At 38.2% G+C, this 16026-nt stretch overlaps 1 protein-coding gene across 10 annotated transcripts in view; it reads right to left on the bottom strand.

Annotated features, from left to right (window-relative positions):
- LOC127623813 (afadin-like) overlaps positions 1 to 16026 on the bottom strand; it is a 167743-nt gene that overhangs the window by 2607 nt on the left and 149110 nt on the right. For 3 of the 10 annotated variants that reach the window (XM_052098337.1, XM_052098338.1, XM_052098336.1), the window contains 3 exons: positions 11449 to 11583; positions 6808 to 7345; positions 68 to 149 (listed from right to left, as the gene is read on the bottom strand). In XM_052098337.1, coding sequence (XP_051954297.1) covers positions 68 to 149; positions 6808 to 7345; positions 11449 to 11583 — 755 coding nt within the window. Of the gene's footprint in view, positions 1 to 67; positions 150 to 6807; positions 7346 to 11439; positions 11584 to 16026 lie in introns of those variants that run through there. The other 7 variants (XM_052098342.1, XM_052098345.1, XM_052098344.1 and 4 more) reach the window with 5 other exon arrangements.

Raw genomic sequence — 16026 nt, forward strand, 5'->3', positions numbered from 1 at the left:
CATACAAGCGCCTCCCTAAAAGTTGTCTTTTTGAGAAACATTCCAGATGCGTGAGTGCGTTCCTCACCCTTTCGTCCATTTCTCTCGCAGGTCCTTGTAAACTTCTCCTGATCCTAGTCCTGTAGAGTTTCCAGTGTATGAATTAAATCCTGTTTTAATTTTGTTAAATGGTAAAAACAAATGTGAATTTCCCAAAGAACAATGAAGTTATAATTTCAAGAGTGATTGGCAAGTTTAATGCAAAAGCTGCTGGGCTCATATGAGTTGTGTAGTTTAAATGGACAATTAAGACTTGTGCAATATATCTGGTCAAATTCACCCATCTATTCTGAGTTGAGTGGTGCTTTAAAGTCAACATGGAAAAAACATTTGCAACCCATTTTACTTCTATGTTGTGATGCATTTCCGAGAGAAACAGGATGCAGTTAGGGACTTTTTAGATTTTTATCCATCGGGAAATTATTGGATCATGAAAAGTGGACTTTGTCACTTGTTTTTGAGTGGGATGTGGAGGCTAAAGGCCAAATTTCATATTTCCCAATGCTAATGCTTTTTTCAAATGTATCGCTTTTTGCTATAACTGCATAACATTTTGTTCATTAACTGACATTCAGTGTTGGGTGAGTTCCTAAAAAGAAAAAAAATTATTCACTACAAATGACTAATTACTTCTATAAAACCAGATTACTGACCTCAGATTACAAAAAGTAAAATTCATCACTGATTACTTAACTTTGTAACTCTCTAAAACATAAAAGCTTCAGTTTTTCTGCTCAACAAATCAAAAATGATGTTTTTATTTTCACCTTGGTCATTGACTTGTTAGTGGTGCATCCGCTTCAGCTGTCTCGAAACACAAACAGATGAACAGTACATACTAATGCAGTTCATGTTTAAAATGTATTCAACATCCATAATATTATTGTAGAAAAGTATGTGACCAAGGTAATTAAAATAATTTAACTGAAAGTCAATAACTGTAATCTGATTACAAGAATTTGAAATAGAAGGTGCTACACTATTTTTTGTACTAAAAAGTAATTTATTACAGTTAATAATTACTTTATTAAAATACACCCAACACAGCTGACATTAAATCTCGGGTTTAAGTATTGGCATCATTTTAGAAGGGCAGTATTACCTACTACAGTAGCCTAAAACAATAGGTGCTTTCACACATACAACTTTTTCCTGAATATTAATAGCAGTTTCTGTTTAGAGGTCATGCTTCTGGACCCGTTAGGAAATACCGGTAAAACATTGTCAAATTGGACATATTCCATCCAAGCGAACAAAGAAATGTGTCAACAAGTAATTCTGTAACTTATGATGAAGTAACTAGCCTCCTTCAGGAACAACGGAAACACAGGACCAAAAGCCTGAGCGGCAAACGCGGCATCAGTGTTTAACGGCATTTTGGTGCTTACGTGTGAATGGTAGCAAAATATTAAGAAATGAAATAACAGCTGTGGCATATTAACCAGAAAAGCCAATTTTTTTCCAAACAATTTTACTGCAATTTAACGGGTTTTACGTGTGAAATATGTCTGAATAGCTATTTAATTAATTTAATTAATTTAATTTAATTTGACCAATTGTCACACATTATACATACATTTCTGCATATACATGGTGAAATTATTTATTTTTCACATATCCCAGCTAAGCTGGGGTCAGAGTGCAGGGTCAGCCATGATACGGCGCCCCTGGAGCAGATAGGTTCAAGGGCCTTGCTCAAGGGCCCAACAGTGGTGTCTTGGTGGTGTTGGGGCTTGAACCCACGACCTTCTGATCAGTAACCCAGAGCCTTAACCGCTGAGCCACCACTGCCACCACCATGGCCATTGGTTTACATGATTTCTTGCTTACGTTTGCTCAGCCAAAAAAGGCAAGATGTTTCAGAGGTGGAGAAAGTTTTTACATTTTGATTAAAGAAAAACTTTTTTCTTTATTCCAAAACTTTTCTTTGAAATAACATGCACCGATGAATCATGAAAAATAAGACCAGCAACATATCCTAAGAAAATAATGAAGGTACATTTTGACTTCATGTTGACTTCAAAAGCCTTAATCCCACAACGTAAGCATTACAGTTGAAACACTCATAATTTTATCCAATTCTTAATTTTGCTCAATGTTTTTAACTTTTTTGCTGTGGATACATTCAACCACAACATTGGCCCAGCAACTTTTACTAAGGCTTTCAAAATAGCTGAACAACAAGAAGAAAGCTTGTTAAATTAGTGTTAAAGCATTCCAAAGCACATCCGACGTAAGGTCTGTGGATCAGAAGTCAAAGGTGGAGGTCAATCGGCAGCTGTAAATAGCTACTCTATGGTTCTAAACAAACTAAACATGTCCGTTGAGGAACGACTGAGCGAGATGCTCCCCAACTCGGCACAGCTGGCCTTTACCACGACCCCCACCTTTGACCTACCGTTGACGTCATCTATGAGGCTCACGTGTCTGTGTGTCTGTCAGGGCGAGGGGTGCAGTCGGCATAGATTCTGAGAAGTTCAATCTGGCTCAACATGGTGGTTGTGCTTTTAACAAGTGAGGTGCAAAGCAATCCAAATGCATGTTGGCTGTTTGACTGATAATGGAATGAGTTTGGGCCGGAGGGAGAAAGACACAAACACATTGACGTGTGAACCAAAAAAAAAACCTTCACCACTGGTGACGACCAAGTACTTTCAGAGCAAAAAGGGCAGCTGGTTGTTTGGCCTAAAACTGGCCGATCAAATGAAAAATATGTTGAGCAATCACAGAAACACACACGTGGCCAGGAGGACAAATTAGAGAAGGGAGGTTTTATTTCTGAAGCCAAATGTGTGTTTATACTAGAATTTTTAATTGTGGGTTTTAATGCAACACAAATAAGAAGCAAAAAGCTTATTTGTGAATATTCTGTGGCTGTGGGAAATGTCGTTTCTTTCCAATAGTGGAAATAGTTTTTTTTCTAACTTGATATAAAAAATGGATTTCAAATTATATTATCAGCATAACAATTTGAACGTTAAAATGATCATGAATTCCCTTTATTATTATTTTTTATAATTGCTATGCCCCAACCTTTGTGTTAATGATAGCATGCACCATCCTCGAGCTGGCATGGACTCCACACGTTTGTGTATAAGCTTATGATCCATGTTATCCCAGCATGATTTGAAACTGTTTCAGAGAGCATCTTGTGTGCTTCAATGAAAGCAAGGAAATCTGACCTTTCATACAAAGGAGTAAACATGGTGAATGTTACAATTCACTTACATTTGATTAGTGACCTAAAAATAGTATAAAAACGTTAACATTTCATATTTATTTTATGTAATAACTATTATTTGTTTGACATATTTCCAGCTTTAAATTGAAAACATTAAAAAAAGACATTTTGGACCCCACTAAAATTTGGCCACATTTTCTTTTATGATATTATATAGAGATAAAGCACAAATGGTATTTCAAGACTTAAAATGTTTTTTATATGTGCTTCCTTTTTACTCAGGACTTGGCAGTTCCAGTAGGTCAATGTACCTTCTTAGAGAAGGTGATGGGAAGGCTGTGAAATCACAGGTATTCCCAGGATTCCATGCAGCCAAATGTAAGAGGAAGCACAGGAGGGTGGGCGGTGCCAAGCAAATGATAATACCAAACATTCATATAAAAGACAAACAAGACAGCAAATTAGCAGACAGACAAAAAGAGTGAGAACTACAACACAGCTGAAACAGAGCAAAATCATTATTCCCTGACTACTAAAGCTCTGTTCCAAACCCTAGTGAGATACATTGATGTCTACTGCTTACATATTCAACTGCTTTTCAAGGCACTAACTTATGTTTTATAGAACTAGGCTTCAGCAGTGTTGCAGACACAAGAATGATTTGATAAAAGAGGCATTAAGCAAAGCAGCAGCGATTGCAGCAGTTGAATCAAGGCTTGAAAAGCTTCAGTCAGTCTGAGCAGGGAGGAATGCCATGCTGGCAGGCGAGATTGCTTATCATTTGTTGATTAAAGCAAAGTTAGTTCCTTCATAAGCGTCAATGCCATTCTTTAACAACAGGCCCCAATGATGGTTAAGAGGGGGAAGCGTGAGCAGATTACATGCAAGGTCAGATTCACTGGGCATCTTTGAGAATTTGGGTTGAATTGCTTTGTGCATGACTGTTTAAAAAGTCTCGCAACTGAAGTACTGTGTAAGATACTTCATAAATAACAAGTATGCACAGACTGAATTTGCTTTACATGAAACATACATATGTTTATACATTTTTGTTGTTTATAAGTTAGTTATTAGCTTTTGTTTTACCTAAAGGTGATACAATCCTTCTCCAATCCAGTTTATTATGCAGATTGAGGTTCTATCTATATATTGCTGTTTGTTTGAGCCTTCTGACACAGCAAAATTGGCTTTAACACTACCATAAGTCTGGGACAGGAATATCTGTTTGTTTGATCCATGGAAGATGGTGGTAGTGCTCATTGGTTATGTCATTATTTTAATTCTGTTTGATGAAACTAGTAGCACAGAAATGACACACTTTACCTTTTTGGCCCAATCAAAATGAAAAACGATATACAATGTAAATTGCTATAAATTAAATTGGCTTATGACTTCAAGCTAAAACTGTGGTTCTTTGATTAGTTACTTTGAACAACTTGAAGTTACTTATTTAATTTAAGTAACTCTTAAATTTTATGAACAGGTTGAACTTTACTGAATTAAAAGCACTGAAGCAACATGAACAATAGAGGGAGGCAAAAAACAGAATATAATCCTTGAGCAAGACAGATTGCTGATGGTCCCTGCACTATACTGTCCAGCAAATTCAGATGGATTTTAAATAGTCATGCACAAAACAAAGTGTCTCATCCGACAGATCTTGTCCCCTGTGCCAAGTGTAAACAGGACTGAGGAGAGGTGCAGCATTTTGCCCACCACTTTAAATGACAAGATGCCAGTGTCTCGTTCCCTGAGCCCATAATGGACGACCAGGCGTCTAGCTGCTGAGGCCCGGGCCTACCCCAAAGCAAATCACACACATGAAACGGCTGGCAACACCAACAGTACTCGGACTGATTTTGAACGGCACAGCAAATCACGAGGTCTAAAGTTTACTCGTAGGATTGCTACGATGATTCGAGGAAGAGGAATCAGGGAGAATAGATAATTGAAAACAAACAAACAATCTAATTAGCTACTTAAAAAGGGGGGTTATGAGAGACAACATAAAAAATGGTAACACTTTAAAATAAGGCTGCATTCATTAACATTAGTTAATGCAATTGTTAACACAAACCAATAATTAACAATACTTTTGCAGTATTTATTAAAATTCATTAATGTTCATCTCAACCTAGCGGAGACTGTGGCTAGTTGTCACACTTTATTCCAGTAAATATTTCTCAGGGAAAGTTTATTTTTTAAAGTAAATTTATGCATAGTCACACATCTGGATGTCTTGGCTACAAAAAATAAATTAATTAAAAAACCGATAAAACATTTTCACCATTCATGCCCCGGACAAAATACACTGAACAAATGTTGACCAATAGCAGGGCATATTGTTGCACTATAGAGGGCAAGTTGTCACTATGGATCTTGCCACTAAAACAGGGGTGTAGGTTTAATGTGAATACTGGTGGGTGACAGGGGAATGTGTCCATCAGAGCCACTAAAAAAAGATCTATGCATCTCTGCTTGTTAACATAAGAGCCATAGCAAAAAGTGTATTAATAAAAAATCATAAATTTTAAGGTGGAAGGTAGAAAAAGAAATTCTGATTTAAAAGAGTTTAAAATTAATTGTTTGAAACCAATATACAAAACCTCTGCTTGGGAAAAATAAATAAATCTAGCCTATATATATAGATATAGCCTTTGTGACAACTAGCCTGGTCTTATATATACACTATAAAAAGATAACAGTAAATGTTGTATACATTAAAATATGTTTAGGTGAAATTAAAGGTGCTGTAAGCTATTTTAGTGTTCTGGAATTTTCACAAACTGAGCTGTTGAATAAGCCATGCCCCCTCTTTCCAAAACCCAGCCCTCCAGAGCCAATGTTGAGACCTAAATCGAGTAGTAGAGCAGCACTGTGTGGTCCCACAGCTGTCAAATTTAACAACAGCACAATAGCACCCACAACAGACAAAAATTTAAAATCTTAAAATGGCATTAAGCCTCAACGATCCGCTTCAACTACAACACTATGAGAACGTGCAAAATGATTGACAGGCAGAAAGCATCAGAGATTGCTGCCACAAATTGTTTGTTGTTTACATAGTGTAGAGCTGTCACAGAGGCCGATGAGATCTCATGATACTTACTGTATTTCATTAATATCTTTCAAGGAGTAGGACATTTTTTTATAAACCTTTCAATAAAAAATAGATGAATAATAAAAAAAAAAAATATATATATATATATATATATATATATATATATATATATATCTTACCGCACCTTTATGGCATTACAAACTAACAATAAACAATAGTATATTTCTTAATTAACATTAACCAAGATTAATAAATGTTGTACAATTATTTAACCTTATTGTTAAGTGTTACCAAAAAATGATAGACAGGACAGACAATTCACGCGATTGATTGGCTATGGTACTACGTACATTTTTACAGAAGGAAAGGTAGAGGGAATAGGGAAAAAGGAGAGTGATGTCTCTCCAATCGAAAACAGGAAAATTAACATAAACTAACCCAAAAACCATGAAAACGAATGAATCACTAAAAAAATGGAGAAGAGGTGGGCTGATTGTGGGCCCTCCTCTTTCCTCGGCATGTCTACCTTTCGAGTTGGCTGATGATATGAAGCTTGGTTTGGCGGGAGGGGGAGGGGGCTGCCCTGCCTTGGTAGCGGTACTGTTGGCATTGGCCGCGGCGGGCAGCTGGAATGAGCTGGACAGAAAGATGCCATCTGAGACAGGGCGGGGCTTGCGCGCGGTTGGCGGCGGCTGGGGCTTTGGGGTGGGGGGAAGGTCACCATAGGACTTCCGGGTGGCCGAAAGCTTAACCTGACCTGTTAGGCCCGGGTCGTCCTCCTCGTCGTCGTCGTCATTGTATGAGACAAACTTGGCAGTGTACATTGTGTCGGGGGAAGTGACCTGGGTTTTGAGGTAGGAGGTATTTCTCTGAGGCGGGGGTGGAGGGGCACTGTTGCTGTTAGTGGCAGGGGCATATGCGGGAGAAGGGGGCTGGTAGTCCCGGGGGAGGGGGGGTCTGTACAGACCAGGCTCATCTGGCGTCAGCAGCTTGCGCTCGGCTTCCTCGTGCTGCCGGCGCCGCTCTGCCTCCAGGCGGGTGTAGTACTCTTCCTCCTGTCTCCTCTGAAGGGGGGGAACATGGGAAGAGCTGGTTAGAGCTGCCTTTGCTAGCCTGCGCCCGCTGTCACTGAATGCCATGTTACTGGCAAGGCCTGGTCAACGCAAATGGTACTCTGGCTAATGGATGTACCAATGTAGTAAGTCTACATTTTATTAAAAGAAATGTGTTTGAAGATATTCACTCTGAATTGGAAAAGATCATATAATGTACTGTGCATCTGAATGAATGAGGGAGACCTAAAATGTACACCTATGTGTCTGGATTAAGCCAGTGATGTTTACAGAGCAAGCAAATGTCACAGCAAAACCAGAACGCTCATATTATAATAAATAAAGCAGTTTTTATAATATAAACAGCACAGACCACTATAATAGACTGGCGTGGGAATTCAAATAATTGCAGTCTTGTCGGTATCAGAAACACTGAGAAAAAGAAAAGTGGAAGTGCTTGTAGACTTCGATAACAGAATTTTAGTCCATCTAAAATAATAAGAATTGATTGCTTTGCAGACATTATTTAGACCACAAAATGGGACTATAATTCTGTTTGTGGATATCAATAAACTTGCTACTAAGGGCCTTCAGTATCTTTCACAGATTTTATGCCTTTAACCTAGCAAACTTTAGCAAACCCTAGAATTAGATCTTCCAATGAAATGCTCACTGTATCAGCCCTTATAAACATAACCTTTAAGGTGTATTGGTGCACCCCAAATCCTGTATTTTGCATAAAAAATATTCTAAGAATTGAAAAAGAAGAGTCTTTAATGGTTGTGATCTAGATTTGTTGCATTGCACTGCTCGATTTCAGTGTAAATGGAAAAGGAGTGGTGGTGGCGTAGTGGGCTAAAGCACATAACTGTTAATCAGAAGGTCGCTGGTTCGATCCCCAAGGCCACCACCATTGTGGTGATTGTCCCTGTAATAAGTGCACTGTAAGTCGCTTTGGATAAAAGTGTCTGCCAAATGCATAAATGAAAATGTAAATGTAAATACAGTGTAAATCTTTCTTGCATTTCCTTTTGTGTACACCAGGAGGGGCCAGAGGAGCTCAAGACACTGCTGACTATAACCAACAGATGTGTCTGGTTCTAACTGGAATGGAAAGACTGGGGTGAGGTACTGTTTCAAGCTCCACGGCTGGCATTTTTGGGGTTTAGCTCTGGAAAGAAACACCCAAAGACTGGCTGATCTTGTCTGAGTGCATGGATCCCCTGTGCGGTGATAAAGTAAATAAGAGCATGTAGAGGCAAAACACAGATGAGCTAGTTCAATCTGGGATGGCCTCCACAAAACAAAGGTGGGGCCCATTTCCAACAGCACTTCCATGCAATGTTATATGGAATGACAATGGACTCCTAAACAAACGCTGGATTATGTGTATAAATCTGACAATATACTCATGCGTGTCTTTGAAGGGGCGGGGATACATCACAAACACAGGAGAGATGTTGTGAAGACATGCAGTTGGACATCACAACTGGGCTCTAAAATTACCAGTGGTCTGAAGATGACGCACATGCACACACAAATACATAAAAATGGTCACACATAGTGAGAATTTTCTGGTCACATTTTAAACACAGAATGTAAATTCAGACCACTGGTAAGTTAACGACCTGCTGAGGCATTCCAGAATTTTAAGAAGGTAAAACATAGGTGTTAAACTAACTTAATTTAGCCTCTGACAGTTAACACAACACTTTAAATCTCTGTTTCCATTATGAGACATTTAGAACTGCTGTTAATTTTATTATTACCTACGGTTGAAGTCAGAAGTTTATATACACCTTAGCCAAATACATTTAAACTCAATTTTTACACAATTCCTGACATTTAATAGTAGAAAACATTCCCTGTCTTAGGTCAGTTAGGATCACTGCTTTATTTTAAGAATGTGAAATGTCAGAATAGTAGTAGAGAGAATTATTTATTTCAGCTTTTATTTCATCACATTCCCAGTGGGTCAGAAGTTTACATACACTTTGTTAGTATTTGGTAGCATTGCCTTTAAATTGTTTAACTTGGGTCAAACATTTTGTGTAGCCTTCCACAAGCTTCTTACAATAAGTTGTTTTTATTGTGGCCCATTCCTCCAGACAGAAATGGTGTAACTGAGTCGGGTTTGTAGGCCTCCTTGCGCACACACACTTTTTCAGGATTGAGGTCAGGGCTTTGTGATGGCCACTCCAATACCTTGACTTTGTTGTCCTTAAGCATATTGCCACAACTTTGGAGGTATGCTTGGGGTCACTGTTCATTTGGAAGACCCATTTGTGACAGAGCTTGAACTTCCTGGCTGATGTCTTGAGATGTTCATTCAATATATCCAAATAATTTTCCTTTCTCATGATGTTATCTATTTTGTGAAGAGCACCTGTACCTCCAGCAGCAAAGCAACACACAACATGATGCTGCTACCCCTGTGCTTCACGGTTGGAATGGTGTTCTTCAGCTTGCAAGCCTCACCCTTTTTCCTCCAAACATAACAACTGTTATTATGGCCAAACAGTTACATTTTTGTTTCATCAGACCAGAAAACATCTTTGTCCCATGAGCACTTGCAAACTGTAGTCTGGCTTTTTTATGGCAGTTTTGGAGCAGTGGCTTCTATCTTGCTAAGCAGCCTTCCAAGTTATGTCGATATAGGTCTAGTTCTACTGTGGATATAGATACTTGTATACCTTTTTCATCCCGCATCTTCACAAGGTCCTTTGTTAATGTTCTGGGATTAATTCGCACTTTTCGCAGCAAAATACTTTCACCTCTAGTAGACAGAATGCGTCTCCTTCCTGAGCAGTATGATGGCTGCGTGGTCCCCATGGTGTTTACACTTGCATACTATTGTTTGTACAGATGAACGTCGTACCATCAGATGTTTGGAAACTGCTCTCAAGGATGAACTAGACATGTGGAGGTCCACAGTTTTTATTTTGAGGTCTTGGCTGATTTATTTAGATTTTCCCATGATGTCAAGCAAAGAGGCAATGAGTTGGGCCTTAAAATATATCAACAGGTTCAACTCCAATTGACTCCAATTAGCCTATCAGGATCTAATTGGCTAATTGCCTAAAGGTTTGACATCATTTTCTGGAATTTTCCAAGCTGCTTAAAAGCATAGTTAACTTAGTGTATGTAAACTTATGACCCAATGGAATTGTGATATAGTCAATTGAAAGTGAAACAATCTGTAAACAATTGTTTGTAAAATTACTTGTGTAAAATTACATTCATGCACAAAGTAGACATCCTGAACGACTTGTCAAAACTATAGTTTGATAATATGAAATCTGTGGAGTGATTGAAAAATGAGTTTTAATGACTTCAACTGTATATATAGATAAGTATATATAAATGGACATATAATTTTAAACATAGAAAAAGGGGGATGTGATCTCCTACAAGTCTGACAAATTAAATATCAGCTGATCTCTCCAATCGCATCCACTTACAAGATCACAAGGAACCATCCATATGGAAATCAGACGAAACCTTGAAACAGTTTGAAGTTAGCAAATATACACAGCCATTCGCATTTGTTCTTTCATGTAAATATAATGAAAGATCTTTTTCTTTGGGAACAAACAGATTACACGAATTTGGCCCAAACAAAAAGGAAAGTTCTTTGAGCTAATGTGTAATTATCCTGACTAATAAATACAAAGTTTTCAAGTCTGGGAACAAAATCTGTGACTGGGGGAGAATTGTTCTAAGATAATCTGCATCCCATATGAAGTGCTTACAATGTGCCTGCAATTCTAAAAAACTTAAAAAAAGAACCCTGTAATAAACTAGTTATATTGGTTAATAGCTAATTCTAATGGTTGATGCTGCAATTTTAATCCTACCCTTGAACCTGAATTTAATTTATAAACCTAAATTCAAGACTAAAAGTAATGTAGGCAAATGGATGCATGGAGACCGGTTATATTAGTTATTGTGTCTGTTGATCTTCGTTGGCTAGCATACTACACTTTTACACTAAAAAATTGTCATCTGCATTTCCATTGTCAAAAACATACAATATAAAATGTAAATTTTCATATATGTATTCATCTATGTCTATACTGTTTCTAGTTTTCGCTGGTCTGCTCTAATCACAATACCTTCTCCTCAGCCTCTCGTCTGGCTCTCTCCTCCTCTCTCCAGCGTCTCTCCTCCTCCTGTTTGGCTCGCTCTTCTGCCTCACGCTTACGGATTTCCTCCAGCTGCTGTTTCCGTCGTCGCTCCTCGTCCTGTAGCTGAGGAGGTGCACAAGATATAGAGCTTTAGAGCAAAGCACTGCACCACAGAGACAATATATGGACAGGACAAAAATGCCTTTCTGAAATGAAATTTTGATGGTTGATGTTGCAATTTTAATCTTAGATCTTAAATCTTAAATCCTAAATGAAACCTAAAACGGTAATTTGGTGCATGGACCGGTTTTACTTGCAATAGTTCATTATGGTAGTTAATGTAACAAATTTAGTCTCAGTCTTAAACCTAGTCTCCTAGTATTAAACCTAAACTTATGTTTAGGTTGTAATATTATGTCTTACGTAAGACATAATATTAAACATAAATTTAAGAATAATGATAATCTAGAAAAAATATTCTGTGGACCTGTTTTGTTGGTTAACAGCTAAATCTGACAGTTGATGTTGTAATTTTAAATGTATTCTTAAATTTACATTTAAAACCTAATTTTAAACCTAAATTTAAGTATAATAATCTAGAAAAATTGGTTTGTGCACCTATTTATTGTTTAATAGCTAAATCCGATAGCTGATGTTGCAATATGAATTCGAGTTTTAAAAACTAACCCTAAATGTAACAAGAATTATAATCTAGACAAATTAGTGCATAGATCAGTTTCATTGGTTAATAGCTACATCAAATCATTTATATTGCAATTAGAATCCTAGGTCTTACACATAAAATTAAACCTGAATTTCAGAATCATGATAATCTAGAAAAAAGGGGGCTTGGAACTGTTTTATTGGCTTATAACCAATTGTAATAGTTGATTTCGCAATTTTGTTAATCATAATCTTAAATTTAAGTGATAGAATTAAACCTATAGTTAAGACAAACAATAGTCTTCATAATCTTTATTAACTGGCACTTGCACCCCTTTTATTGGTTAATAATGTCTGATGATCTTAAAAATGCTTGAAGACTCTCCAGAATAATTGTTACATTTCAGTGCCAATACGAGAGCAGATTGGACAAAGCTATGTCCCTTGTTTCTAAATTGAAAAAGGTACAGTTGAAGTCAGATGTTTATATACACCTTAAATACAGCCAAATACATTTAGGGGGCTTTCACACTAGCACTTTTGGTGCGCACCCCGGTTCGAATAACGTCAGAGTTCGGTTCGTTTGGATGATGTGAACGCTGTCTTCCGAACTCGGGTGCGCACCCGCGAACCGTACTCGGGTCCGCTTAAAAAGGTGGTCTGGGGTACGGTTCATGTGAACTCCAGTACGGTTCGCTGCTGATATGAACCCAATCGAACCAAACCGCGGAAGTGAACAGCTATTGATGACGTATAATGTGGTCGTCAGTCTCACACGCGTCACTTTCAAAATGAGCGGAAAGGGTTTACTTTCGTGCGTGTGTGTGTGTATACACTTACCTTGACGAAAAGCGGGATTGACGCACACGCACTGCAAGCAGAGAGATGATTTCTGCTTGCCTTCGCAAAAATTGTCTTCGGCGGACAGCCCGCTGTCTTTTGAACGATTTCAGTATTTTTGCGGCAGACAGACGCAAGTGTGTTTCTGTATCTTGATGTTGAAAACAAAACCAAAGGTTAAAAAAAAGAAGACCAAATGTGAACCGAGCAAGTCTATTCATTGAATTTTGACGCGACACCAGCTGCAGCATGATGACGCAAGCGTACCGCGGTTCGGATACAAATATATAATGTGAACACAGTCCATCGGGGGCAGGGGGGAGCAATCGAACTCTGGTTCGGAACAGGCAATCGAACCAAGTGTGAAAGCCCCCTTAAACTCAGTTTTTTACAATTCCTGACATTTAATCATATAAAACATTCCTTGTCTTAGGTCAGTTAGGATCACTGCTTTATTTTAAGAATGTGAAATGTCAGAATAGTAGTAGAGAGAATAATTTATTTCAGCTTTTATTTCTTTCATCACATTCCCAGTGGGTCAGAAGTTTATATAAACTTTGTTATTATTTGGTTGCATTGCCTTTAAATTGTATAACTTGGGTAAAACATTTTTGGTAGCCTTCCACAAGCTTCTCGCAATAAGTTGCTGGAAATTTGGCCCATTCCTCAAGACAGAACTGGTGTAACTGAGTTAGGCTTGTAGTCCTTCTTGCTCGCACACACTTTTTCAGTTCCACCCACAAAATATCTGTTGGATTGAGGTCAGGGCTTTGTGATGGCCACTCCAATACCTTGACTTTGTTGTCCTTAAGCCATTTTGCCACAACTTTGGAGGTATGCTTGGGGTCATTGTCCATTTGGAAGTCCCATTTGCGACCGAGCTTTAACTTCCTGGCTGATGTCCTGAGATGTTGCTTCAATATATCCAAATCATTTTCCTTCCTCATGATGCCAAATATTTTGTGAAGTGCACCAGTCCCTCCTGCAGCAAAGCACCCCCACAACATGATGTTTCCACCCGCATGGTTCATGGTTGCGATGGTGTTCTTCGGCTTGCAAGCCTCACCCTTTTTCCTCCTAACATAACGATGGTCATTATGGCCAAACAGTTACATTTTTGTTTTATCAGGCCAGAGGATATTTCTCCAAAAAGTAAGATCTTTGTCAAAAAGTTAATCGTTAATCTCAAGGAGACAGAATGCATCATGAGCGGTATGATGGCTGCGTGGTTCCATTGTGTTTATATTTGTGTACTATTGTTTGTACAGTTGAACGTGGTACCTTCATGCGTTTGGAAATTGCTCCCAAGGATGAACCAGACTGTCTTAGCTGATTTCTTTTGATTTTCCCATGATGTCAAGCAAAGAGGGACTGAGTTTGAAGGTAGGCCTTAAAATACATCCACATGTACACCTCCAAATGACTCCAGTAAGCCAATTATCCTATCAGAAGCTAAATTGGCTAATTACCTAAAGGCTTGACATCATTTTCTGGAATTTTCCAAGCTGCTTAAAAGGCACAATTAACTTAGTGTATTTAAACTTCTGACCCACTGGAATTGTGTTATAGTCAATTAAAAGTGAAACAATCTGTCTGTAAACAATTGTTCAAAAAATGACTCATATCATGCACAAAGTAGATGTCCTAAATTACTTGCCAAAACTATATTTTGCTAATATTAAATCTGTGGAGTGGTTAAATAAAGAGTTTTAATGACTTCAACCTAAGTGTATGTAAACTTCTGATTCAACTGTATATAAAGAGCATTTCTTGGTTTGGACAAGAGCTCAGTGTATAAGCAATGTAAAATAAACTTCTGTATAATTTAATAAACTAATTTAATGGCTAACCTCTAAGGGTCACAATGCTTTTACTACAAGTACACAAAGCCATACATTGAGACTTGGTTGCAGTGGTGATTTGCCAATTATATTATAGACGTCTTGTTGAATACTTTGTCATAGTTAACTTGACAATGTGGCCGCTGTGATTAAAGAGGCATCACGCGCCATACAAAAGTACACCGGAAACAGATTGACATGCACATACACTGTGGGATGCAAAACAAGAACCACATTTGATCACATTTACTGTACATTACTCAAATGGTAATCCAAACACCCTACTTAAATTTAAAATACAAGACATAACCAATGCTTAGCACACAAGGAAATACAAAATACAGCAAGACACCTTTTCTCTCCTAAATCAGAAGAAATAAAGAAAGACATGTCCAGTAGTCAGAATAGGAGTGAAGGAAACAGAGTAAATTAATGGCAAAGCACCAGGGTCAGCACACACAAAAAGCAGTGAAGAGTGGAGTGATGGAAGGGACGGTAATGGTGATCACGGTACAGTAATGAGGCCCACATGCAGGCAGGCTCTGGGCCAGAGAGACAGGGCCAGGAAAACATGCGCCAGCCCCCTCGCGGTGCCACTGCACTGAAACAACGACTGGAAACCCGAAGAGCTTCGTAGGTTTCCAAGAAAGAAAGCTTCCAAATCTGTCTTTGGAATTAATTTGGTGGTTTTCAATGTTAAAATGTTCTTTAAAGCCTAGCACACACTACAAGACAGAAGCTTGTTACCCTGCTCACCATTTAGCTTGCACTGCTCACTTACAAAAATAATCAAAGAATGGGTGCGTCAATTCCATGAAGCTCTTTCCACCATCGGCCTGAACGGTTCCATACAGGGCAAGAAATTATGTATAAAAGTGTCTACAACTACTCTGAGAATGCATACTAGAAGAGCATCGGAGAAGCACTAAGAGTGCCAAGTCCTAACCAGATGCGACATGCTAAAAGATGTCTCTTCCATGTTTAACAGTCGAACCAAAGGTGAAATGCGACAAGATAGCCAAAATCCCTTATGACTGGCTGTGATAGTTTCACGTAGTGCAGCAGTTTTTCGTTCAATGAGGACAGACAAATTGCTCAATGCTAGAAACTTGTATCATCTTACCCAGGCCACATCCACACTAATCAGTTTTCTAATCCAATGCTAATCCAATGTGAATGAGATGTCTAAATGTAGCGAAATAAATGCGTTTTCAAACCAAAA

The sequence above is a fragment of the Xyrauchen texanus genome, chromosome 30 (assembly GCF_025860055.1).
Source record: "Xyrauchen texanus isolate HMW12.3.18 chromosome 30, RBS_HiC_50CHRs, whole genome shotgun sequence".
Classification (NCBI taxonomy): Eukaryota; Metazoa; Chordata; class Actinopteri; order Cypriniformes; family Catostomidae; genus Xyrauchen; species Xyrauchen texanus.